A 27,275-nucleotide genomic window follows, 5' to 3' on the forward strand; every position below is an offset into this window, starting at 1 on the left:
TGCCACCGTGCCACCTACAAGGGTCACAAAGGGCAATCCTCCGGGAACGTTGAGAAGGGAAAAAAGCCAACGGCACAAAAAACCCCTGAGAGACCTCTTTAGTTGACTGGAGTGGGCCGGTAGATGAGATGGTATACGAAGCCGATTGGAGAGTCAAGGCTGCGAGGCAATCCAAAGGCGGGCTGAGGTCTGGTACACTGGCGGGCTGGAGAGTACACAATGTGAGGCAGAGGCAATCCAAAGGCGGGCTGAGGTCTGGTACACAGGCGGACAGGAGAGTACAGATGAGTACAGAGGAGTACAAAGGAAGTGAGAACAGCTGAGGAGGGAGAGAAAACACAGGAAACAGAGTAGAATATAAGAAAGAAGGTGGGAGAGGGAGCAGGAGTAAATAAACAAGAGAGCAAGAGTAGCTGGAGGGAGGAGGAAGGAACAGACACAGTCCGCAAACAACGGGGAAGGAACGCAGGAGAAGCGTTAGGCAACAAACAGGTGGGTAACCAGGAAGCGTTGCAACGCGTCCGTAAACCGGAAGTGATTGTAGAAATACCTCCGGCCACGTATGTGCGGAACAACTAGACCAGTAATACAACTCAAAGAACAAACGTGACGGAACTGACTATGGCGGACCATAGCGCCAGCGGTTCCAAATCTGCCACCGTCGCCGAGGCATGACAGTATGCCCCCTCCTAAGGCGACCTCCCCCGGGCTTCCCCGGATGAAACTAATGAAACTTGCGTATCAGAAAAGGGGCTATAATATGTGAGGTAGGTTCCCATGAATTTTCAGACCAGGGATAACCTTTCCACCGTACAAGATACTCCAATCTACCTCTGTGATATCTAGAATCGCAGATTTGGGCAACTTCATACTCGCCCTGCGTAGAATCTGGGGGTAAAGTAGTCCTCTTGGGTTGGCGAGACCAGGTATCCTCCTGGAAAGGTTTCAATTGCGAAGTATGAAAGACAGGGTGTACCCTATGAAGGCCTAGGGGAAGCTTTAACCGAAAGGCCACAGGATTGATTTTCTGTATGATCTTGTATGGTCCTAGGAACTTAGGGGACAGCTTGGAGGGATGAGTCCATCGAGGTAAATATCTTGTGGACAGCATAACCCGAGATCCTACTTCCCACCCAGGGACAGGTTGGCGGTGCTTGTCGGCTTGTGTCTTGTAACGCTTCTGTGCTTCACTGAGGCTTTCCCTAGTTTTCTTGTGGATTTCTCTGAGAAGGGAAAGTGAAGAATCAACAGCGGGCAAGTTGGTAGGTAGGTCAGAAAGTGGTATGATAGAACGGGGGTGATAGCCATAAGTGCAGAAAAAAGGACTGATACACAGAGCAGAGTGTACAGAGTTATTATAAGAAAACTCAGCTAGGGGTAATAGTGAGCACCAATTGTCCTGTTGGAGATTTATGAAACATCGCAGGTATTGTTCGAGAGTACCGTTTAGGCGTTCAGTCTGTCCGTTAGATTGAGGGTGGAATCCAGATGTCAATGCTCTCTCCACTCCTAGCCTATCACAGAAGGCTCTCCAAAACCGGGAAGTATATTGACTTCCCCGATCCGAGATTATTTTAGTGGGTATACCATGGAGACGGAAGACATCTTTTACTTGCCTCAAGAATGTGGAAAGCACTCCGATCTGCTTGGTTAGAGGAAACATCCGTTCTCGAGAGGGTTCTGATTCTGGCAGGTAGTCACTTTGGCGAGAAAGGGAATCTGCCACCACATTCTGATTTCCTGGTATGTACGTAATGACAAAATCAAATTGGGCGAAGAAATGAGCCCATCGGGCTTGACGTGTATTGTAACATTCAAATTGCTTCAGGACCTGAAGGTTCTTGTGATCGGTCCGAATGGTAAACGGGTGCTCGCCTCCCTGAAGAAAATGGCGCCACTCCAGACAAGCTGATTTCATGGCCAACAATTTGCGTTCGATTACAGAATAATTCCTCTGGCTAGCATTGAGGGTCTTAGAAAAATATGAAATGGGGTGCTCCATGCCCTGATGTTTCTGTAATAAGACTGCTCCAATGGCAGCAGCCGACGCATCTGTCTCCAAGATAAAGGGTAAACTTTGATCTGGCTGGAGAAGAATGGGAGCCGAACAAAAGGCTTCTTTGAGACTGCAGAAACTGTCTTCTGCTTCAGTAGTCCATCTGAACGGAACCAAAGACTTCTTAAGTAGGGTCGTTATGGGTACGATCATCTGGGAAAAATTGATATGATCTTTCGATAAAAGTTCGCCAGACCCAGAAATCTTTGGATCTCCTTGACGGAATTTGGCGAGGGCCACTCCAGGATAGAGGCCACCTTGCAGGGGTCCATGGCAATACCTTGACTAGAAAGGATTAATCCTAAATACGGAATGGATATGGCTGAAAACACGCATTTGTTGAGTTTGACTGAGAGGTGGTTGTCTCTTAGTCTTCGGAAGACTTCCTTGACGTGACTTTCGTGTTCTTCTAAATTGTTGGAAAACACCAGAATGTCATCAAGATATAGTACGGTAGTATGACACAGTAGATCTGAAAATAGTCGGTCCATAAAGCGTTGGAAGATGGATGGGGCATTTACTAACCCAAAGGGCATCACCTGATACTCGAAGAGCCCAAACAGAGTCCTGAAGGCTGTCTTCCACTCGTCTCCTGTCTGTACTTGGAGCAGATGGTACGCATTCCTTAGATCGAGTTTGGTGAATACGGTGGCTACAGGGACTGCTTGAATGGTCTCCGTTATCAAGGGCATCGGGTATCAGTCCTTTCTGGTCACTTTGTTCAAGCCCAGATAGTCGATGCAAGGTCTCAATTCCTGCGACTCTTTTTTTGGGATAAAAAACAAGGAGGCCCCGGCTGGAGACTTTGAAGGCCTGATAAGTCCATTAGCTAGATTATTGTCCAGATACTCTCTGAGAAAACGTTTTTCCTCCAGAGATAGAGGGAACATCCTACAGAAGGGCACCCGGGCTCCAGGAGTGAGTTCTATACAGCAATCTTCTGGTCGTGTGGAGGTAGTTCAATGGGAATCTTCTCGGTGACCACCTCAGTAAATTCCTTTAGATGGTGTGGCAGGCAATGAACGGCTCTGGTCTCGCAGCTGTTTGCAGTCTTAACCGTTTCAAATTTGGGTTCCGGCAAGCATTCCGTCTTACAGAACGTTGAATGAAAGTTCAGTAAATTCTTAGTCCAATCAATGTTGGGATTGCGCTTTCATAACCAGCAAATCCCCAAGATAAGGGGAAAGTGGGCCGCACGGATTATGTCAAAGAAAATCTTTTCCGAATGCTGTTGTATGGACAGGGTTAGTTCTTCAGTGGTGTGGGTAATCATACCAGAACTCAACGGTTCGCCATCAACACCTTCCACCTTCTGGTCTTCTTGTTTGGCAATCCGGTTGAGTCCCTTCTGTTCGGCCCAATGGGTATCAATAAAGTTACCGGCTGCCCCACAATCGAGTAAAGCCAGGGAAGATACCTCGGTGTCCCCTAGTTTGAGGGTTACTGCGAGAACCATGAGGCGAGAGTCTTCGGGTGTCTCCGATGAGGATACCGAAAGGGTTGCGTAAGGACTTGGAATGGCCCCTCGGAGGTGAGTCCTAACACTCACCGAGGGCGATCGTTTCCCAAACGTCTGAGAGGAACTTCAGGACAATCCCTCAATAGATGTGAGGATGCCCCACAATACATACACAAACAGCCATCCCTACGTCTCTTAAGTTCCTCCGGGGTGAGCGTAGCTCGAGTTGTGCCGATTTACATAGGTTCTTCTTTGCTTTGACGTGAGGAAGGCACCGATGTAGACGAGTGAGCTTCCAAGGGAAGGGCCCATAGAACTTGGTCTTCTTCTTTTCCATGCGACGTTCTGTTAATCTGAAGTCTATTCGGAGGGTAGCAGTAAGGAGATCAGCAAAAGATGTAGGCTGAGCAATACGGGCCAGCTCATCCTTGATGTCTTCTCTTAACCCACGCCGGAAGATGGCATACTGTGCCTGCTCCTGCCAACCTGCTTCTGCTGCTACTTGTTTAAAGGCGGTTATGTACGTAAGTAGGTCGGAGTTTCCTTGACGGATGTCCAGAACATCTTCAGATGCCAGAAATGTACTTTCTGTATGCAAAAAAGTATGCTGCATGAGGGTTTTAAATGTGCTATAATCTTGTAGAACAGGATCAGGCTGATTTACTAGAGGGGTGGCCCATGCCAGGGTGTTACCCGTCATATGGGTAATCATAAACCCCACTTTGGCGTGATCTGAGGCAAAGGTTTGGGGATGGAAAGAGAAGTGAAGGTTACAGGCATCCAAAAATTCTTTGACTTTCTTTGGAGAGCCATCAAACTAAAGGGAGCGGAGGTAGATCCGCAGAAGGCCGTTCTCTCTCCGCCATACGTTGCTGCAAAGCGGTATTAGCTGCCTTGAGATTTTGTACTTCCAAGTTCAAGTTCTGAACTGCAGCTACAAGTTCCTGAACTTGTTGTGGTGTTGCCATCTCGATCTCTTTGTGGCGTTGCAAACTGTCACTGGGGTCAGTAATATTCTCGTTTTCAAAGGAAGAGTCCGATTCACCACCCTCCCCAAGCTTGTCACCTTCCTCCTTCTTCTTGGTACCCCTCTTATCTTTTCTTCTGGGTCTCTCCTTTTTTTTGTGGAGATAGGGACGTTCACGGAAGGATGCCACCGTGCCACCTACAAGGGTGACAAAGGGCAATCCTCCGGGAACGTCGAGAAGGGGAAAAAGCCAATGGCACAAAAAAACCCTGAGAGACCTCTTCAGTTGACTGGAGTGGGCCGCTAGATGAGATGGTATACGAAGCCGATTGCAGAGTCAAGGCTGCGAGGCAATCCAAAGGCGGGCTGAGGTCTGGTACACTGGCGGGCTGGAGAGTACACAGCGTGAGGCAGAGGCAATCCAAAGGCGGGCTGAGGTCTGCCAAGCCCAATTCTGGCACCCTCCTGTTGTAAAGAGCTGTGCTGCTCTTGAGTTGGGTTTGCGCTATATGCAATAAAGTAAATACATAAAATAATGAAAAAATAGGGGTATTGAGTCAGCTTACATATGCAGGCCTACTTTGGTGATTAAACCCTATGAGATGGACTGGGTATAGTTTTATGTGTATTATTTATTCATGTGGGTGTTTAGTAGAGTGCTGCACACGCTGGTTGGCTTTGTGGATGGTGTTGAGGTAGAAAGTTTGGTCTCATATTATTCAATCACCCTCATTCTAATGCCAGATGGCTTTATTTGTCTGTGGTAGAGAAGCAGTGAGTGAGTGTTCTGCAACTGTTGTGGCCCCATCCCTCGGCAAAGGGGGTGAGGCATCACTCTTCATCTTTGCATTATTGTCCCTGAACTGTATGCTTATCCCATTAAAAATACAGAACTATAGGTACAGAACACAAAGAAAAAGAAAGCTTGCATGGTTTGGGTTGCTCACTTGAGCTACCTGTAGTATTTACAGGTCATGGTGCAAAGCACATTAAAAGTGAGGGTGTGTGGGGATCAACTGGATAACCCTAAAGATGTAAGTATCCCCCACATGAAGAGTGAGTGGAACATCCTGTACTGATTTTTGCTTTGCATTATGGAACTTGTAGTTTTCCTTTATCATTTGAAAAGGGAGTCTGCAAGTGGCTGTCACTGGGTTCAGTAATATCCTCGTTTTCAAAAGAAGAGTCCGATTCACCACCCTCCCCAAGCTCCTCACCTTCGTCCTTCTTCTTGGTACCCCTCTTATCTTTTCTTCTGGGTCTCTCCTTTTTTTTGTGGAGATAGGGACGTTCACGGAAGGATGCCACCGTGCCACCTACAAGGGTGACAAAGGGCAATCCTCCGGGAACGTCGAGAAGGGGAAAAAGCCAATGGCACAAAAAAACCCTGAGAGACCTCTTCAGTTGACTGAAGTGGGCCGCTAGATGAGATGGTATACGAAGCCGATTGCAGAGTCAAGGCTGCGAGGCAATCCAAAGGCGGGCTGAGGTCTGGTACACTGGCGGGCTGGAGAGTACACAGCGTGAGGCAGAGGCAATCCAAAGGCGGGCTGAGGTCTGCCAAGCCCAATTCTGGCACCCTCCTGTTGTAAAGAGCTGTGCTGCTCTTGAGTTGGGTTTGCGCTATATGCAATAAAGTAAATACATAAAATAATGAAAAAATAGGGGTATTGAGTCAGCTTACATATGCAGGCCTACTTTGGTGATTAAACCCTATGAGATGGACTGGGTATAGTTTTATGTGTATTATTTATTCATGTGGGTGTTTAGTAGAGTGCTGCACACGCTGGTTGGCTTTGTGGATGGTGTTGAGGTAGAAAGTTTGGTCTCATATTATTCAATCACCCTCATTCTAATGCCAGATGGCTTTATTTGTCTGTGGTAGAGAAGCAGTGAGTGAGTGTTCTGCAACTGTTGTGGCCCCATCCCTCGGCAAAGGGGGTGAGGCATCACTCTTCATCTTTGCATTATTGTCCCTGAACTGTATGCTTATCCCATTAAAAATACAGAACTATAGGTACAGAACACAAAGAAAAAGAAAGCGTGCATGGTTTGGGTTGCTCACTTGAGCTACCTGTAGTATTTACAGGTCATGGTGCAAAGCACATTAAAAGTGAGGGTGTGTGGGGATCAACTGGATAACCCTAAAGATGTAAGTATCCCCCACATGAAGAGTGAGTGGAACATCCTGTACTGATTTTTGCTTTGCATTATGGAACTTGTAGTTTTCCTTTATCATTTGAAAAGGGAGTCTGCAAGTGGCTGTCACTGGGTTCAGTAATATCCTCGTTTTCAAAAGAAGAGTCCGATTCACCACCCTCCCCAAGCTCCTCACCTTCGTCCTTCTTCTTGGTACCCCTCTTATCTTTTCTTCTGGGTCTCTCCTTTTTTTTGTGGAGATAGGTACGTTCAGGGAAGGATGCCACCGTGCCACCTACAAGGGTGACAAAGGGCAATCCTCCGGGAACGTTGAGAAGGGAAAAAAGCCAACGGCACAAAAAACCCCTGAGAGACCTCTTTAGTTGACTGGAGTGGGCCGGTAGATGAGATGGTATACGAAGCCGATTGGAGAGTCAAGGCTGCGAGGCAATCCAAAGGCGGGCTGAGGTCTGGTACACTGGCGGGCTGGAGAGTACACAATGTGAGGCAGAGGCAATCCAAAGGCGGGCTGAGGTCTGGTACACAGGCGGACAGGAGAGTACAGATGAGTACAGAGGAGTACAAAGGAAGTGAGAACAGCTGAGGAGGGAGAGAAAACACAGGAAACAGAGTAGAATATAAGAAAGAAGGTGGGAGAGGGAGCAGGAGTAAATAAACAAGAGAGCAAGAGTAGCTGGAGGGAGGAGAAAGGAACAGACACAGTCCGCAAACAACGGGGAAGGAACGCAGGAGAAGCGTTAGGCAACAAACAGGTGGGTAACCAGGAAGCGCTGCAACGCGTCCGTAAACCGGAAGTGATTGTAGAAATACCTCCGGCCACGTATGTGCGGAACAACTAGACCAGTAATACAACTCAAAGAACAAACGTGACGGAACTGACTATGGCGGACCATAGCGCCAGCGGTTCCAAATCTGCCACCGTCGCCGAGGCATGACAGTATGCCCCCTCCTAAGGCGACCTCCCCCGGGCTTACCCGGATGAAACTAATGAAACTTGCGTATCAGAAAAGGGGCTATAATATGTGAGGTAGGTTCCCATGAATTTTCAGACCAGGGATAACCTTTCCACCGTACAAGATACTCCAATCTACCTCTGTGATATCTAGAATCGCAGATTTGGGCAACTTCATACTCGCCCTGCGTAGAATCTGGGGGTAAAGTAGTCCTCTTGGGTTGGCGAGACCAGGTATCCTCCTGGAAAGGTTTCAATTGCGAAGTATGAAAGACAGGGTGTACCCTACGAAGGCCTAGGGGAAGCTTTAACCGAAAGGCCACAGGATTGATTTTCTGTATGATCTTGTATGGTCCTAGGAACTTAGGGGACAGCTTGGAGGGATGAGTCCATCGAGGTAAATATCTTGTGGACAGCATAACCCGAGATCCTACTTCCCACCCAGGGACAGGTTGGCGGTGCTTGTCGGCTTGTGTCTTGTAACGCTTCTGTGCTTCACTGAGGCTTTCCCTAGTTTTCTTGTGGATTTCTCTGAGAAGGGAAAGTGAAGAATCAACAGCGGGCAAGTTGGTAGGTAGGTCAGAAAGTGGTATGATAGAACGGGGGTGATAGCCATAAGTGCAGAAAAAAGGACTGATACACAGAGCAGAGTGTACAGAGTTATTATAAGAAAACTCAGCTAGGGGTAATAGTGAGCACCAATTGTCCTGTTGGAGATTTATGAAACATCGCAGGTATTGTTCGAGAGTACCATTTAGGCGTTCAGTCTGTCCGTTAGATTGAGGGTGGAATCCAGATGTCAATGCTCTCTCCACTCCTAGCCTATCACAGAAGGCTCTCCAAAACCGGGAAGTATATTGACTTCCCCGATCCGAGATTATTTTAGTGGGTATACCATGGAGACGGAAGACATCTTTTACTTGCCTCAAGAATGTGGAAAGCACTCCGATCTGCTTGGTTAGAGGAAACATCCGTTCTCGAGAGGGTTCTGATTCTGGCAGGTAGTCACTTTGGCGAGAAAGGGAATCTGCCATCACATTCTGATTTCCTGGTATGTACGTAATGACAAAATCAAATTGGGCGAAGAAATGAGCCCATCGGGCTTGACGTGTATTGTAACATTCAAATTGCTTCAGGACCTGAAGGTTCTTGTGATCGGTCCGAATGGTAAACGGGTGCTCGCCTCCCTGAAGAAAATGGCGCCACTCCAGACAAGCTGATTTCATGGCCAACAATTTGCGTTCGATTACAGAATAATTCCTCTGGCTAGCATTGAGGGTCTTAGAAAAATATGAAATGGGGTGCTCCATGCCCTGATGTTTCTGTAATAAGACTGCTCCAATGGCAGCAGCCGACGCATCTGTCTCCAAGATAAAGGGTAAACTTTGATCTGGCTGGAGAAGAATGGGAGCCGAACAAAAGGCTTCTTTGAGACTGCAGAAACTGTCTTCTGCTTCAGTAGTCCATCTGAACGGAACCAAAGACTTCTTAAGTAGGGTCGTTATGGGTACGATCATCTGGGAAAAATTGATATGATCTTTCGATAAAAGTTCGCCAGACCCAGAAATCTTTGGATCTCCTTGACGGAATTTGGCGAGGGCCACTCCAGGATAGAGGCCACCTTGCAGGGGTCCATGGCAATACCCTGACTAGAAAGGATTAATCCCAAATACGGAATGGATATGGCTGAAAACACGCATTTGTTGAGTTTGACTGAGAGGTGGTTGTCTCTTAGTCTTCGGAAGACTTCCTTGACGTGACTTTCGTGTTCTTCTAAATTGTTGGAAAACACCAGAATGTCAACAAGATATAGTACGGTAGTATGACACAGTAGATCTGAAAATAGTCGGTCCATAAAGCGTTGGAAGATGGATGGGGCATTTACTAACCCAAAGGGCATCACCTGATACTCGAAGAGCCCAAACAGAGTCCTGAAGGCTGTCTTCCACTCGTCTCCTGTCTGTACTTGGAGCAGATGGTACGCATTCCTTAGATCGAGTTTGTGAATACGGTGGCTCCAGGGACTGCTTGAATGGTCTCCGTTATCAAGGGCATCGGGTATCAGTCCTTTCTGGTCACTTTGTTCAAGCCCAGATAGTCGATGCAAGGTCTCAATTCCTGCGACTCTTTTTTTGGGATAAAAAACAAGGAGGCCCCGGCTGGAGACTTTGAAGGCCTGATAAGTCCATTAGCTAGATTATTGTCCAGATACTCTCTGAGAAAACGTTTTTCCTCCAGAGATAGAGGGAACATCCTACAGAAGGGCACCCGGGCTCCAGGAGTGAGTTCTATACAGCAATCTTCTGGTCGTGTGGAGGTAGTTCAATGGGAATCTTCTCGGTGACCACCTCAGTAAATTCCTTTAGATGGTGTGGCAGGCAATGAACGGCTCTGGTCTCGCAGCTGTTTGCAGTCTTAACCGTTTCAAATTTGGGTTCCGGCAAGCATTCCGTCTTACAGAACGTTGAATGAAAGTTCAGTAAATTCTTAGTCCAATCAATGTTGGGATTGCGCTTTCATAACCAGCAAATCCCCAAGATAAGGGGAAAGTGGGCCGCACGGATTATGTCAAAGAAAATCTTTTCCGAATGCTGTTGTATGGACAGGGTTAGTTCTTCAGTGGTGTGGGTAATCATACCAGAACTCAACGGTTCGCCATCAACACCTTCCACCTTCTGGTCTTCTTGTTTGGCAATCCGGTTGAGTCCCTTCTGTTCGGCCCAATGGGTATCAATAAAGTTACCGGCTGCCCCACAATCGAGTAAAGCCAGGGAAGATACCTCGGTGTCCCCTAGTTTGAGGGTTACTGCGAGAACCATGAGGCGAGAGTCTTCGGGTGTCTCCGATGAGGATACCGAAAGGGTTGCGTAAGGACTTGGAATGGCCCCTCGGAGGTGAGTCCTAACACTCACCGAGGGCGATCGTTTCCCAAACGTCTGAGAGGAACTTCAGGACAATCCCTCAATAGATGTGAGGATGCCCCACAATACATACACAAACAGCCATCCCTACGTCTCTTAAGTTCCTCCGGGGTGAGCGTAGCTCGAGTTGTGCCGATTTACATAGGTTCTTCTTTGCTTTGACGTGAGGAAGGCACCGATGTAGACGAGTGAGCTTCCAAGGGAGGGGCCCATAGAACTTGGTCTTCTTCTTTTCCATGCGACGTTCTGTTAATCTGAAGTCTATTCGGAGGGTAGCAGTAAGGAGATCGGCAAAAGATGTAGGCTGAGCAATACGGGCCAGCTCATCCTTGATGTCTTCTCTTAACCCACGCCGGAAGATGGCATACTGTGCCTGCTCCTGCCAACCTGCTTCTGCTGCTACTTGTTTAAAGGCGGTTATGTACGTAAGTAGGTCGGAGTTTCCTTGACGGATGTCCAGAACATCTTCAGATGCCAGAAATGTACTTTCTGTATGCAAAAAAGTATGCTGCATGAGGGTTTTAAATGTGCTATAATCTTGTAGAACAGGATCAGGCTGATTTACTAGAGGGGTGGCCCATGCCAGGGTGTTACCCGTCATATGGGTAATCATAAACCCCACTTTGGCGTGATCTGAGGCAAAGGTTTGGGGATGGAAAGAGAAGTGAAGGTTACAGGCATCCAAAAATTCTTTGACTTTCTTTGGAGAGCCATCAAACTAAAGGGAGCGGAGGTAGATCCGCAGAAGGCCGTTCTCTCTCCGCCATACGTTGCTGCAAAGCGGTATTAGCTGCCTTGAGATTTTGTACTTCCAAGTTCAAATTCTGAACTGCAGCTACAAGTTCCTGAACTTGTTGTGGTGTTGCCATCTCGATCTCTTTGTGGCGTTGCAAACTGTCACTGGGGTCAGTAATATTCTCGTTTTCAAAGGAAGAGTCCGATTCACCACCCTCCCCAAGCTTGTCACCTTCCTCCTTCTTCTTGGTACCCCTCTTATCTTTTCTTCTGGGTCTCTCCTTTTTTTTGTGGAGATAGGGACGTTCACGGAAGGATGCCACCGTGCCACCTACAAGGGTGACAAAGGGCAATCCTCCGGGAACGTCGAGAAGGGGAAAAAGCCAATGGCACAAAAAAACCCTGAGAGACCTCTTCAGTTGACTGGAGTGGGCCGCTAGATGAGATGGTATACGAAGCCGATTGCAGAGTCAAGGCTGCGAGGCAATCCAAAGGCGGGCTGAGGTCTGGTACACTGGCGGGCTGGAGAGTACACAGCGTGAGGCAGAGGCAATCCAAAGGCGGGCTGAGGTCTGGTACACAGGCGGACAGGAGAGTACAGATGAGTACAGAGGAGTACAAAGGAAGTGAGAACAGCTGAGGAGGGAGAGAAAACACAGGAAACAGAGTAGAATATAAGAAAGAAGGTGGGAGAGGGAGCAGGAGTAAATAAACAAGAGAGCAAGAGTAGCTGGAGGGAGGAGGAAGGAACAGACACAGTCCGCAAACAACGGGGAAGGAACGCAGGAGAAGCGTTAGGCAACAAACAGGTGGGTAACCAGGAAGCGTTGCAACGCGTCCGTAAACCGGAAGTGATTGTAGAAATACCTCCGGCCACGTATGTGCGGAACAACTAGACCAGTAATACAACTCAAAGAACAAACGTGACGGAACTGACTATGGCGGACCATAGCGCCAGCGGTTCCAAATCTGCCACCGTCGCCGAGGCATGACAGTATGCCCCCTCCTAAGGCGACCTCCCCCGGGCTTACCCGGATGAAACTAATGAAACTTGCGTATCAGAAAAGGGGCTATAATATGTGAGGTAGGTTCCCATGAATTTTCAGACCAGGGATAACCTTTCCACCATACAAGATACTCCAATCTACCTCTGTGATATCTAGAATCGCAGATTTGGGCAACTTCATACTCGCCCTGCGTAGAATCTGGGGGTAAAGTAGTCCTCTTGGGTTGGCGAGACCAGGTATCCTCCTGGAAAGGTTTCAATTGCGAAGTATGAAAGACAGGGTGTACCCTACGAAGGCCTAGGGGAAGCTTTAACCGAAAGGCCACAGGATTGATTTTCTGTATGATCTTGTATGGTCCTAGGAACTTAGGGGACAGCTTGGAGGGATGAGTCCATCGAGGTAAATATCTTGTGGACAGCATAACCCGAGATCCTACTTCCCACCCAGGGACAGGTTGGCGGTGCTTGTCGGCTTGTGTCTTGTAACGCTTCTGTGCTTCATTGAGGCTTTCCCTAGTTTTCTTGTGGATTTCTCTGAGAAGGGAAAGTGAAGAATCAACAGCGGGCAAGTTGGTAGGTAGGTCAGAAAGTGGTATGATAGAACGGGGGTGATAGCCATAAGTGCAGAAAAAAGGACTGATACACAGAGCAGAGTGTACAGAGTTATTATAAGAAAACTCAGCTAGGGGTAATAGTGAGCACCAATTGTCCTGTTGGAGATTTATGAAACATCGCAGGTATTGTTCGAGAGTACCATTTAGGCGTTCAGTCTGTCCGTTAGATTGAGGGTGGAATCCAGATGTCAATGCTCTCTCCACTCCTAGCCTATCACAGAAGGCTCTCCAAAACCGGGAAGTATATTGACTTCCCCGATTCGAGATTATTTTAGTGGGTATACCATGGAGACGGAAGACATCTTTTACTTGCCTCAAGAATGTGGAAAGCACTCCGATCTGCTTGGTTAGAGGAAACATCCGTTCTCGAGAGGGTTCTGATTCTGGCAGGTAGTCACTTTGGCGAGAAAGGGAATCTGCCACCACATTCTGATTTCCTGGTATGTACGTAATGACAAAATCAAATTGGGCGAAGAAATGAGCCCATCGGGCTTGACGTGTATTGTAACATTCAAATTGCTTCAGGACCTGAAGGTTCTTGTGATCGGTCCGAATGGTAAACGGGTGCTCGCCTCCCTGAAGAAAATGGCACCACTCCAGACAAGCTGATTTCATGGCCAACAATTTGCGTTCGATTACAGAATAATTCCTCTGGCTAGCATTGAGGGTCTTAGAAAAATATGAAATGGGGTGCTCCATGCCCTGATGTTTCTGTAATAAGACTGCTCCAATGGCAGCAGCCGACGCATCTGTCTCCAAGATAAAGGGTAAACTTTGATCTGGCTGGAGAAGAATGGGAGCCGAACAAAAGGCTTCTTTGAGACTGCAGAAACTGTCTTCTGCTTCAGTAGTCCATCTGAACGGAACCAAAGACTTCTTAAGTAGGGTCGTTATGGGTACGATCATCTGGGAAAAATTGATATGATCTTTCGATAAAAGTTCGCCAGACCCAGAAATCTTTGGATCTCCTTGACGGAATTTGGCGAGGGCCACTCCAGGATAGAGGCCACCTTGCAGGGGTCCATGGCAATACCTTGACTAGAAAGGATTAATCCTAAATACGGAATGGATATGGCTGAAAACACGCATTTGTTGAGTTTGACTGAGAGGTGGTTGTCTCTTAGTCTTCGGAAGACTTCCTTGACGTGACTTTCGTGTTCTTCTAAATTGTTGGAAAACACCAGAATGTCAACAAGATATAGTACGGTAGTATGACACAGTAGATCTGAAAATAGTCGGTCCATAAAGCGTTGGAAGATGGATGGGGCATTTACTAACCCAAAGGGCATCACCTGATACTCGAAGAGCCCAAACAGAGTCCTGAAGGCTGTCTTCCACTCGTCTCCTGTCTGTACTTGGAGCAGATGGTACGCATTCCTTAGATCGAGTTTGGTGAATACGGTGGCTCCAGGGACTGCTTGAATGGTCTCCGTTATCAAGGGCATCGGGTATCAGTCCTTTCTGGTCACTTTGTTCAAGCCCAGATAGTCGATGCAAGGTCTCAATTCCTGCGACTCTTTTTTTGGGATAAAAAACAAGGAGGCCCCGGCTGGAGACTTTGAAGGCCTGATAAGTCCATTAGCTAGATTATTGTCCAGATACTCTCTGAGAAAACGTTTTTCCTCCAGAGATAGAGGGAACATCCTACAGAAGGGCACCCGGGCTCCAGGAGTGAGTTCTATACAGCAATCTTCTGGTCGTGTGGAGGTAGTTCAATGGGAATCTTCTCGGTGACCACCTCAGTAAATTCCTTTAGATGGTGTGGCAGGCAATGAACGGCTCTGGTCTCGCAGCTGTTTGCAGTCTTAACCGTTTCAAATTTGGGTTCCGGCAAGCATTCCGTCTTACAGAACGTTGAATGAAAGTTCAGTAAATTCTTAGTCCAATCAATGTTGGGATTGCGCTTTCATAACCAGCAAATCCCCAAGATAAGGGGAAAGTGGGCCGCACGGATTATGTCAAAGAAAATCTTTTCCGAATGCTGTTGTATGGACAGGGTTAGTTCTTCAGTGGTGTGGGTAATCATACCAGAACTCAACGGTTCGCCATCAACACCTTCCACCTTCTGGTCTTCTTGTTTGGCAATCCGGTTGAGTCCCTTCTGTTCGGCCCAATGGGTATCAATAAAGTTACCGGCTGCCCCACAATCGAGTAAAGCCAGGGAAGATACCTCGGTGTCCCCTAGTTTGAGGGTTACTGCGAGAACCATGAGGCGAGAGTCTTCGGGTGTCTCCGATGAGGATACCGAAAGGGTTGCGTAAGGACTTGGAATGGCCCCTCGGAGGTGAGTCCTAACACTCACCGAGGGCGATCGTTTCCCAAACGTCTGAGAGGAACTTCAGGACAATCCCTCAATAGATGTGAGGATGCCCCACAATACATACACAAACAGCCATCCCTACGTCTCTTAAGTTCCTCCGGGGTGAGCGTAGCTCGAGTTGTGCCGATTTACATAGGTTCTTCTTTGCTTTGACGTGAGGAAGGCACCGATGTAGACGAGTGAGCTTCCAAGGGAGGGGCCCATAGAACTTGGTCTTCTTCTTTTCCATGCGACGTTCTGTTAATCTGAAGTCTATTCGGAGGGTAGCAGTAAGGAGATCGGCAAAAGATGTAGGCTGAGCAATACGGGCCAGCTCATCCTTGATGTCTTCTCTTAACCCACGCCGGAAGATGGCATACTGTGCCTGCTCCTGCCAACCTGCTTCTGCTGCTACTTGTTTAAAGGCGGTTATGTACGTAAGTAGGTCGGAGTTTCCTTGACGGATGTCCAGAACATCTTCAGATGCCAGAAATGTACTTTCTGTATGCAAAAAAGTATGCTGCATGAGGGTTTTAAATGTGCTATAATCTTGTAGAACAGGATCAGGCTGATTTACTAGAGGGGTGGCCCATGCCAGGGTGTTACCCGTCATATGGGTAATCATAAACCCCACTTTGGCGTGATCTGAGGCAAAGGTTTGGGGATGGAAAGAGAAGTGAAGGTTACAGGCATCCAAAAATTCTTTGACTTTCTTTGGAGAGCCATCAAACTAAAGGGAGCGGAGGTAGATCCGCAGAAGGCCGTTCTCTCTCCGCCATACGTTGCTGCAAAGCGGTATTAGCTGCCTTGAGATTTTGTACTTCCAAGTTCAAGTTCTGAACTGCAGCTACAAGTTCCTGAACTTGTTGTGGTGTTGCCATCTCGATCTCTTTGTGGCGTTGCAAACTGTCACTGGGGTCAGTAATATTCTCGTTTTCAAAGGAAGAGTCCGATTCACCACCCTCCCCAAGCTTGTCACCTTCCTCCTTCTTCTTGGTACCCCTCTTATCTTTTCTTCTGGGTCTCTCCTTTTTTTTGTGGAGATAGGGACGTTCACGGAAGGATGCCACCGTGCCACCTACAAGGGTGACAAAGGGCAATCCTCCGGGAACGTCGAGAAGGGGAAAAAGCCAATGGCACAAAAAAACCCTGAGAGACCTCTTCAGTTGACTGGAGTGGGCCGCTAGATGAGATGGTATACGAAGCCGATTGCAGAGTCAAGGCTGCGAGGCAATCCAAAGGCGGGCTGAGGTCTGGTACACTGGCGGGCTGGAGAGTACACAGCGTGAGGCAGAGGCAATCCAAAGGCGGGCTGAGGTCTGCCAAGCCCAATTCTGGCACCCTCCTGTTGTAAAGAGCTGTGCTGCTCTTGAGTTGGGTTTGCGCTATATGCAATAAAGTAAATACATAAAATAATAAAAAAATAGGGGTATTGAGTCAGCTTACATATGCAGGCCTACTTTGGTGATTAAACCCTATGAGATGGACTGGGTATAGTTTTATGTGTATTATTTATTCATGTGGGTGTTTAGTAGAGTGCTGCACACGCTGGTTGGCTTTGTGGATGGTGTTGAGGTAGAAAGTTTGGTCTCATATTATTCAATCACCCTCATTCTAATGCCAGATGGCTTTATTTGTCTGTGGTAGAGAAGCAGTGAGTGAGTGTTCTGCAACTGTTGTGGCCCCATCCCTCGGCAAAGGGGGTGAGGCATCACTCTTCATCTTTGCATTATTGTCCCTGAACTGTATGCTTATCCCATTAAAAATACAGAACTATAGGTACAGAACACAAAGAAAAAGAAAGCTTGCATGGTTTGGGTTGCTCACTTGAGCTACCTGTAGTATTTACAGGTCATGGTGCAAAGCACATTAAAAGTGAGGGTGTGTGGGGATCAACTGGATAACCCTAAAGATGTAAGTATCCCCCACATGAAGAGTGAGTGGAACATCCTGTACTGATTTTTGCTTTGCATTATGGAACTTGTAGTTTTCCTTTATCATTTGAAAAGGGAGTCTGCAAGTGGCTGTCACTGGGTTCAGTAATATCCTCGTTTTCAAAAGAAGAGTCCGATTCACCACCCTCCCCAAGCTCCTCACCTTCGTCCTTCTTCTTGGTACCCCTCTTATCTTTTCTTCTGGGTCTCTCCTTTTTTTTGTGGAGATAGGTACGTTCAGGGAAGGATGCCACCGTGCCACCTACAAGGGTGACAAAGGGCAATCCTCCGGGAACGTTGAGAAGGGAAAAAAGCCAACGGCACAAAAAACCCCTGAGAGACCTCTTTAGTTGACTGGAGTGGGCCGGTAGATGAGATGGTATACGAAGCCGATTGGAGAGTCAAGGCTGCGAGGCAATCCAAAGGCGGGCTGAGGTCTGGTACACTGGCGGGCGGAGAGTACACAATGTGAGGCAGAGGCAATCCAAAGGCGGGCTGAGGTCTGGTACACAGGCGGACAGGAGAGTACAGATGAGTACAGAGGAGTACAAAGGAAGTGAGAACAGCTGAGGAGGGAGAGAAAACACAGGAAACAGAGTAGAATATAAGAAAGAAGGTGGGAGAGGGAGCAGGAGTAAATAAACAAGAGAGCAAGAGTAGCTGGAGGGAGGAGGAAGAACCAGACACAGTCCGCAAACAACGGGGAAGGAACGCAGGAGAAGCGTTAGGCAACAAACAGGTGGGTAACCAGGAAGCGTTGCAACGCGTCCGTAAACCGGAAGTGATTGTAGAAATACCTCCGGCCACGTATGTGCGGAACAACTAGACCAGTAATACAACTCAAAGAACAAACGTGACGGAACTGACTATGGCGGACCATAGCGCCAGCGGTTCCAAATCTGCCACCGTCGCCGAGGCATGACAGTATGCCCCCTCCTAAGGCGACCTCCCCCGGGCTTACCCGGATGAAACTAATGAAACTTGCGTATCAGAAAAGAGGCTATAATATGTGAGGTAGGTTCCCATGAATTTTCAGACCAGGGATAACCTTTCCACCGTACAAGATACTCCAATCTACCTCTGTGATATCTAGAATCGCAGATTTGGGCAACTTCATACTCGCCCTGCGTAGAATCTGGGGGTAAAGTAGTCCTCTTGGGTTGGCGAGACCAGGTATCCTCCTGGAAAGGTTTCAATTGCGAAGTATGAAAGACAGGGTGTACTCTACGAAGGCCTAGGGGAAGCTTTAACCGAAAGGCCACAGGATTGATTTTCTGTATGATCTTGTATGGTCCTAGGAACTTAGGGGACAGCTTGGAGGGATGAGTCCATCGAGGTAAATATCTTGTGGACAGCATAACCCGAGATCCTACTTCCCACCCAGGGACAGGTTGGCGGTGCTTGTCGGCTTGTGTCTTGTAACGCTTCTGTGCTTCACTGAGGCTTTCCCTAGTTTTCTTGTGGATTTCTCTGAGAAGGGAAAGTGAAGAATCAACAGCGGGCAAGTTGGTAGGTAGGTCAGAAAGTGGTATGATAGAACGGGGGTGATAGCCATAAGTGCAGAAAAAAGGACTGATACACAGAGCAGAGTGTACAGAGTTATTATAAGAAAACTCAGCTAGGGGTAATAGTGAGCACCAATTGTCCTGTTGGAGATTTATGAAACATCGCAGGTATTGTTCGAGAGTACCATTTAGGCGTTCAGTCTGTCCGTTAGATTGAGGGTGGAATCCAGATGTCAATGCTCTCTCCACTCCTAGCCTATCACAGAAGGCTCTCCAAAACCGGGAAGTATATTGACTTCCCCGATCCGAGATTATTTTAGTGGGTATACCATGGAGACGGAAGACATCTTTTACTTGCCTCAAGAATGTGGAAAGCACTCCGATCTGCTTGGTTAGAGGAAACATCCGTTCTCGAGAGGGTTCTGATTCTGGCAGGTAGTCACTTTGGCGAGAAAGGGAATCTGCCATCACATTCTGATTTCCTGGTATGTACGTAATGACAAAATCAAATTGGGCGAAGAAATGAGCCCATCGGGCTTGACGTGTATTGTAACATTCAAATTGCTTCAGGACCTGAAGGTTCTTGTGATCGGTCCGAATGGTAAACGGGTGCTCGCCTCCCTGAAGAAAATGGCGCCACTCCAGACAAGCTGATTTCATGGCCAACAATTTGCGTTCGATTACAGAATAATTCCTCTGGCTAGCATTGAGGGTCTTAGAAAAATATGAAATAGGGTGCTCCATGCCCTGATGTTTCTGTAATAAGACTGCTCCAATGGCAGCAGCCGACGCATCTGTCTCCAAGATAAAGGGTAAACTTTGATCTGGCTGGAGAAGAATGGGAGCCGAACAAAAGGCTTCTTTGAGACTGCAGAAACTGTCTTCTGCTTCAGTAGTCCATCTGAACGGAACCAAAGACTTCTTAAGTAGGGTCGTTATGGGTACGATCATCTGGGAAAAATTGATATGATCTTTCGATAAAAGTTCGCCAGACCCAGAAATCTTTGGATCTCCTTGACGGAATTTGGCGAGGGCCACTCCAGGATAGAGGCCACCTTGCAGGGGTCCATGGCAATACCCTGACTAGAAAGGATTAATCCCAAATACGGAATGGATATGGCTGAAAACACGCATTTGTTGAGTTTGACTGAGAGGTGGTTGTCTCTTAGTCTTCGGAAGACTTCCTAGACGTGACTTTCGTGTTCTTCTAAATTGTTGGAAAACACCAGAATGTCAACAAGATATAGTACGGTAGTATGACACAGTAGATCTGAAAATAGTCGGTCCATAAAGCGTTGGAAGATGGATGGGGCATTTACTAACCCAAAGGGCATCACCTGATACTCGAAGAGCCCAAACAGAGTCCTGAAGGCTGTCTTCCACTCGTCTCCTGTCTGTACTTGGAGCAGATGGTACGCATTCCTTAGATCGAGTTTGTGAATACGGTGGCTCCAGGGACTGCTTGAATGGTCTCCGTTATCAAGGGCATCGGGTATCAGTCCTTTCTGGTCACTTTGTTCAAGCCCAGATAGTCGATGCAAGGTCTCAATTCCTGCGACTCTTTTTTTGGGATAAAAAACAAGGAGGCCCCGGCTGGAGACTTTGAAGGCCTGATAAGTCCATTAGCTAGATTATTGTCCAGATACTCTCTGAGAAAACGTTTTTCCTCCAGAGATAGAGGGAACATCCTACAGAAGGGCACCCGGGCTCCAGGAGTGAGTTCTATACAGCAATCTTCTGGTCGTGTGGAGGTAGTTCAATGGGAATCTTCTCGGTGACCACCTCAGTAAATTCCTTTAGATGGTGTGGCAGGCAATGAACGGCTCTGGTCTCGCAGCTGTTTGCAGTCTTAACCGTTTCAAATTTGGGTTCCGGCAAGCATTCCGTCTTACAGAACGTTGAATGAAAGTTCAGTAAATTCTTAGTCCAATCAATGTTGGGATTGCGCTTTCATAACCAGCAAATCCCCAAGATAAGGGGAAAGTGGGCCGCACGGATTATGTCAAAGAAAATCTTTTCCGAATGCTGTTGTATGGACAGGGTTAGTTCTTCAGTGGTGTGGGTAATCATACCAGAACTCAACGGTTCGCCATCAACACCTTCCACCTTCTGGTCTTCTTGTTTGGCAATCCGGTTGAGTCCCTTCTGTTCGGCCCAATGGGTATCAATAAAGTTACCGGCTGCCCCACAATCGAGTAAAGCCAGGGAAGATGCCTCGGTGTCCCCTAGTTTGAGGGTTACTGCGAGAACCATGAGGCGAGAGTCTTCGGGTGTCTCCGATGAGGATACCGAAAGGGTTGCGTAAGGACTTGGAATGGCCCCTCGGAGGTGAGTCCTAACACTCACCGAGGGCGATCGTTTCCCAAACGTCTGAGAGGAACTTCAGGACAATCCCTCAATAGATGTGAGGATGCCCCACAATACATACACAAACAGCCATCCCTACGTCTCTTAAGTTCCTCCGGGGTGAGCGTAGCTCGAGTTGTGCCGATTTACATAGGTTCTTCTTTGCTTTGACGTGAGGAAGGCACCGATGTAGACGAGTGAGCTTCCAAGGGAGGGGCCCATAGAACTTGGTCTTCTTCTTTTCCATGCGACGTTCTGTTAATCTGAAGTCTATTCGGAGGGTAGCAGTAAGGAGATCGGCAAAAGATGTAGGCTGAGCAATACGGGCCAGCTCATCCTTGATGTCTTCTCTTAACCCACGCCGGAAGATGGCATACTGTGCCTGCTCCTGCCAACCTGCTTCTGCTGCTACTTGTTTAAAGGCGGTTATGTACGTAAGTAGGTCGGAGTTTCCTTGACGGATGTCCAGAACATCTTCAGATGCCAGAAATGTACTTTCTGTATGCAAAAAAGTATGCTGCATGAGGGTTTTAAATGTGCTATAATCTTGTAGAACAGGATCAGGCTGATTTACTAGAGGGGTGGCCCATGCCAGGGTGTTACCCGTCATATGGGTAATCATAAACCCCACTTTGGCGTGATCTGAGGCAAAGGTTTGGGGATGGAAAGAGAAGTGAAGGTTACAGGCATCCAAAAATTCTTTGACTTTCTTTGGAGAGCCATCAAACTAAAGGGAGCGGAGGTAGATCCGCAGAAGGCCGTTCTCTCTCCGCCATACGTTGCTGCAAAGCGGTATTAGCTGCCTTGAGATTTTGTACTTCCAAGTTCAAGTTCTGAACTGCAGCTACAAGTTCCTGAACTTGTTGTGGTGTTGCCATCTCGATCTCTTTGTGGCGTTGCAAACTGTCACTGGGGTCAGTAATATTCTCGTTTTCAAAGGAAGAGTCCGATTCACCACCCTCCCCAAGCTTGTCACCTTCCTCCTTCTTCTTGGTACCCCTCTTATCTTTTCTTCTGGGTCTCTCCTTTTTTTTGTGGAGATAGGGACGTTCACGGAAGGATGCCACCGTGCCACCTACAAGGGTGACAAAGGGCAATCCTCCGGGAACGTCGAGAAGGGGAAAAAGCCAATGGCACAAAAAAACCCTGAGAGACCTCTTCAGTTGACTGGAGTGGGCCGCTAGATGAGATAGTATACGAAGCCGATTGCAGAGTCAAGGCTGCGAGGCAATCCAAAGGCGGGCTGAGGTCTGGTACACTGGCGGGCTGGAGAGTACACAGCGTGAGGCAGAGGCAATCCAAAGGCGGGCTGAGGTCTGCCAAGCCCAATTCTGGCACCCTCCTGTTGTAAAGAGCTGTGCTGCTCTTGAGTTGGGTTTGCGCTATATGCAATAAAGTAAATACATAAAATAATGAAAAAATAGGGGTATTGAGTCAGCTTACATATGCAGGCCTACTTTGGTGATTAAACCCTATGAGATGGACTGGGTATAGTTTTATGTGTATTATTTATTCATGTGGTTGTTTAGTAGAGTGCTGCACACGCTGGTTGGCTTTGTGGATGGTGTTGAGGTAGAAAGTTTGGTCTCATATTATTCAATCACCCTCATTCTAATGCCAGATGGCTTTATTTGTCTGTGGTAGAGAAGCAGTGAGTGAGTGTTCTGCAACTGTTGTGGCCCCATCCCTCGGCAAAGGGGGTGAGGCATCACTCTTCATCTTTGCATTATTGTCCCTGAACTGTATGCTTATCCCATTAAAAATACAGAACTATAGGTACAGAACACAAAGAAAAAGAAAGCTTGCATGGTTTGGGTTGCTCACTTGAGCTACCTGTAGTATTTACAGGTCATGGTGCACAGCACATTAAAAGTGAGGGTGTGTGGGGATCAACTGGATAACCCTAAAGATGTAAGTATCCCCCACATGAAGAGTGAGTGGAACATCCTGTACTGATTTTTGCTTTGCATTATGGAACTTGTAGTTTTCCTTTATCATTTGAAAAGGGAGTCTGCAAGTGGCTGTCACTGGGTTCAGTAATATCCTCGTTTTCAAAAGAAGAGTCCGATTCACCATCCTCCCCAAGCTCCTCACCTTCGTCCTTCTTCTTGGTACCCCTCTTATCTTTTCTTCTGGGTCTCTCCTTTTTTTTGTGGAGATAGGTACGTTCAGGGAAGGATGCCACCGTGCCACCTACAAGGGTGACAAAGGGCAATCCTCCGGGAACGTTGAGAAGGGAAAAAAGCCAACGGCACAAAAAACCCCTGAGAGACCTCTTTAGTTGACTGGAGTGGGCCGGTAGATGAGATGGTATACGAAGCCGATTGGAGAGTCAAGGCTGCGAGGCAATCCAAAGGCGGGCTGAGGTCTGGTACACTGGCGGGCGGAGAGTACACAATGTGAGGCAGAGGCAATCCAAAGGCGGGCTGAGGTCTGGTACACAGGCGGACAGGAGAGTACAGATGAGTACAGAGGAGTACAAAGGAAGTGAGAACAGCTGAGGAGGGAGAGAAAACACAGGAAACAGAGTAGAATATAAGAAAGAAGGTGGGAGAGGGAGCAGGAGTAAATAAACAAGAGAGCAAGAGTAGCTGGAGGGAGGAGGAAGGAACAGACACAGTCCGCAAACAACGGGGAAGGAACGCAGGAGAAGCGTTAGGCAACAAACAGGTGGGTAACCAGGAAGCGTTGCAACGCGTCCGTAAACCGGAAGTGATTGTAGAAATACCTCCGGCCACGTATGTGCGGAACAACTAGACCAGTAATACAACTCAAAGAACAAACGTGACGGAACTGACTATGGCGGACCATAGCGCCAGCGGTTCCAAATCTGCCACCGTCGCCGAGGCATGACAGTATGCCCCCTCCTAAGGCGACCTCCCCCGGGCTTACCCGGATGAAACTAATGAAACTTGCGTATCAGAAAAGGGGCTATAATATGTGAGGTAGGTTCCCATGAATTTTCAGACCAGGGATAACCTTTCCACCGTACAAGATACTCCAATCTACCTCTGTGATATCTAGAATCGCAGATTTGGGCAACTTCATACTCGCCCTGCGTAGAATCTGGGGGTAAAGTAGTCCTCTTGGGTTGGCGAGACCAGGTATCCTCCTGGAAAGGTTTCAATTGCGAAGTATGAAAGACAGGGTGTACCCTACGAAGGCCTAGGGGAAGCTTTAACCGAAAGGCCACAGGATTGATTTTCTGTATGATCTTGTATGGTCCTAGGAACTTAGGGGACAGCTTGGAGGGATGAGTCCATCGAGGTAAATATCTTGTGGACAGCATAACCCGAGATCCTACTTCCCACCCAGGGAAAGGTTGGCGGTGCTTGTCGGCTTGTGTCTTGTAACGCTTCTGTGCTTCACTGAGGCTTTCCCTAGTTTTCTTGTGGATTTCTCTGAGAAGGGAAAGTGAAGAATCAACAGCGGGCAAGTTGGTAGGTAGGTCAGAAAGTGGTATGATAGAACGGGGGTGATAGCCATAAGTGCAGAAAAAAGGACTGATACACAGAGCAGAGTGTACAGAGTTATTATAAGAAAACTCAGCTAGGGGTAATAGTGAGCACCAATTGTCCTGTTGGAGATTTATGAAACATCGCAGGTATTGTTCGAGAGTACCATTTAGGCGTTCAGTCTGTCCGTTAGATTGAGGGTGGAATCCAGATGTCAATGCTCTCTCCACTCCTAGCCTATCACAGAAGGCTCTCCAAAACCGGGAAGTATATTGACTTCCCCGATCCGAGATTATTTTAGTGGGTATACCATGGAGACGGAAGACATCTTTTACTTGCCTCAAGAATGTGGAAAGCACTCCGATCTGCTTGGTTAGAGGAAACATCCGTTCTCGACAGGGTTCTGATTCTGGCAGGTAGTCACTTTGGCGAGAAAGGGAATCTGCCACCACATTCTGATTTCCTGGTATGTACGTAATGACAAAATCAAATTGGGCGAAGAAATGAGCCCATCGGGCTTGACGTGTATTGTAACATTCAAATTGCTTCAGGACCTGAAGGTTCTTGTGATCGGTCCGAATGGTAAACGGGTGCTCGCCTCCCTGAAGAAAATGGCGCCACTCCAGACAAGCTGATTTCATGGCCAACAATTTGCGTTCGATTACAGAATAATTCCTCTGGCTAGCATTGAGGGTCTTAGAAAAATATGAAATGGGGTGCTCCATGCCCTGATGTTTCTGTAATAAGACTGCTCCAATGGCAGCAGCCGACGCATCTGTCTCCAAGATAAAGGGTAAACTTTGATCTGGCTGGAGAAGAATGGGAGCCGAACAAAAGGCTTCTTTGAGACTGCAGAAACTGTCTTCTGCTTCAGTAGTCCATCTGAACGGAACCAAAGACTTCTTAAGTAGGGTCGTTATGGGTACGATCATCTGGGAAAAATTGATATGATCTTTCGATAAAAGTTCGCCAGACCCAGAAATCTTTGGATCTCCTTGACGGAATTTGGCGAGGTCCACTCCAGGATAGAGGCCACCTTGCAGGGGTCCATGGCAATACCTTGACTAGAAAGGATTAATCCTAAATACGGAATGGATATGGCTGAAAACACGCATTTGTTGAGTTTGACTGAGAGGTGGTTGTCTCTTAGTCTTCGGAAGACTTCCTTGACGTGACTTTCGTGTTCTTCTAAATTGTTGGAAAACACCAGAATGTCAACAAGATATAGTACGGTAGTATGACACAGTAGATTTGAAAATAGTCGGTCCATAAAGCGTTGGAAGATGGATGGGGCATTTACTAACCCAAAGGGCATCACCTGATACTCGAAGAGCCCAAACAGAGTCCTGAAGGCTGTCTTCCACTCGTCTCCTGTCTGTACTTGGAGCAGATGGTACGCATTCCTTAGATCGAGTTTGGTGAATACAGTGGCTCCAGGGACTGCTTGAATGGTCTCCGTTATCAAGGGCATCGGGTATCAGTCCTTTCTGGTCACTTTGTTCAAGCCCAGATAGTCGATGCAAGGTCACAATTCCTGCGACTCTTTTTTTGGGATAAAAAACAAGGAGGCCCCGGCTGGAGACTTTGAAGGCCTGATAAGTCCATTAGCTAGATTATTGTCCAGATACTCTCTGAGAAAACGTTTTTCCTCCAGAGATAGAGGGAACATCCTACAGAAGGGCACCCGGGCTCCAGGAGTGAGTTCTATACAGCAATCTTCTGGTCGTGTGGAGGTAGTTCAATGGGAATCTTCTCGGTGACCACCTCAGTAAATTCCTTTAGATGGTGTGGCAGGCAGTGAACGGCTCTGGTCTCGCAGCTGTTTGCAGTCTTAACCGTTTCAAATTTGGGTTCCGGCAAGCATTCCGTCTTACAGAACGTTGAATGAAAGTTCAGTAAATTCTTAGTCTAATCAATGTTGGGATTGCGCTTTCATAACCAGCAAATCCCCAAGATAAGGGGAAAGTGGGCCGCACGGATTATGTCAAAGAAAATCTTTTCCGAATGCTGTTGTATGGACAGGGTTAGTTCTTCAGTGGTGTGGGTAATCATACCAGAACTCAACGGTTCGCCATCAACACCTTCCACCTTCTGGTCTTCTTGTTTGGCAATCCGGTTGAGTCCCTTCTGTTCGGCCCAATGGGTATCAATAAAGTTACCGGCTGCCCCACAATCGAGTAAAGCCAGGGCAGATGCCTCGGTGTCCCCTAGTTTGAGGGTTACTGCGAGAACCATGAGGCGAGAGTCTTCGGGTGTCTCCGATGAGGATACCGAAAGGGTTGCGTAAGGACTTGGAATGGCCCCTCAGAGGTGAGTCCTAACACTCACCGAGGGCGATCGTTTCCCAAACGTCTGAGAGGAACTTCAGGACAATCCCTCAATAGATGTGAGGATGCCCCACAATACATACACAAACAGCCATCCCTACGTCTCTTAAGTTCCTCCGGGGTGAGCGCAGCTCGAGTTGTGCCGATTTACATAGGTTCTTCTTTGCTTTGACGTGAGGAAGGCACCGATGTAGACGAGTGAGCTTCCAAGGGAGGGGCCCATAGAACTTGGTCTTCTTCTTTTCCATGCGACGTTCTGTTAATCTGAAGTCTATTCGGAGGGTAGCAGTAAGGAGATCAGCAAAAGATGTAGGCTGAGCAATACGGGCCAGCTCATCCTTGATGTCTTCTCTTAACCCACGCCGGAAGATGGCATACTGTGCCTGCTCCTGCCAACCTGCTTCTGCTGCTACTTGTTTAAAGGCGGTTATGTACGTAAGTAGGTCGGAGTTTCCTTGACGGATGTCCAGAACATCTTCAGATGCCAGAAATGTACTTTCTGTATGCAAAAAAGTATGCTGCATGAGGGTTTTAAATGT

The 27,275-nt window shown here is 47.6% G+C and overlaps 1 protein-coding gene across 1 annotated transcript in view; it reads right to left on the reverse strand.

Annotated features, from left to right (window-relative positions):
• Nucleotides 1–27,275, reverse strand: part of LOC138557788 (cytadherence high molecular weight protein 2-like) — a 123,712-nt gene that overhangs the window by 36,176 nt on the left and 60,261 nt on the right. The window contains exons 10-18 of the mRNA XM_069642635.1: nucleotides 26,888–27,235; nucleotides 21,733–22,029; nucleotides 21,105–21,452; nucleotides 15,951–16,247; nucleotides 15,323–15,670; nucleotides 11,285–11,581; nucleotides 10,657–11,004; nucleotides 4,384–4,680; nucleotides 3,756–4,103 (exon numbers count right to left, since the gene is read on the reverse strand). Of these exons, the coding sequence (XP_069498736.1) occupies nucleotides 3,756–4,103; nucleotides 4,384–4,680; nucleotides 10,657–11,004; nucleotides 11,285–11,581; nucleotides 15,323–15,670; nucleotides 15,951–16,247; nucleotides 21,105–21,452; nucleotides 21,733–22,029; nucleotides 26,888–27,235 (2,928 nt within the window). The remainder of the gene's footprint in view (nucleotides 1–3,755; nucleotides 4,104–4,383; nucleotides 4,681–10,656; nucleotides 11,005–11,284; nucleotides 11,582–15,322; nucleotides 15,671–15,950; nucleotides 16,248–21,104; nucleotides 21,453–21,732; nucleotides 22,030–26,887; nucleotides 27,236–27,275) is intronic.

Source organism: Ambystoma mexicanum, chromosome 1q, assembly GCF_040938575.1.
Source record: "Ambystoma mexicanum isolate Mex_15411 chromosome 1q, UKY_AmexF1_1, whole genome shotgun sequence".
In the NCBI taxonomy this organism is placed as follows: domain Eukaryota; kingdom Metazoa; phylum Chordata; class Amphibia; order Caudata; family Ambystomatidae; genus Ambystoma; species Ambystoma mexicanum.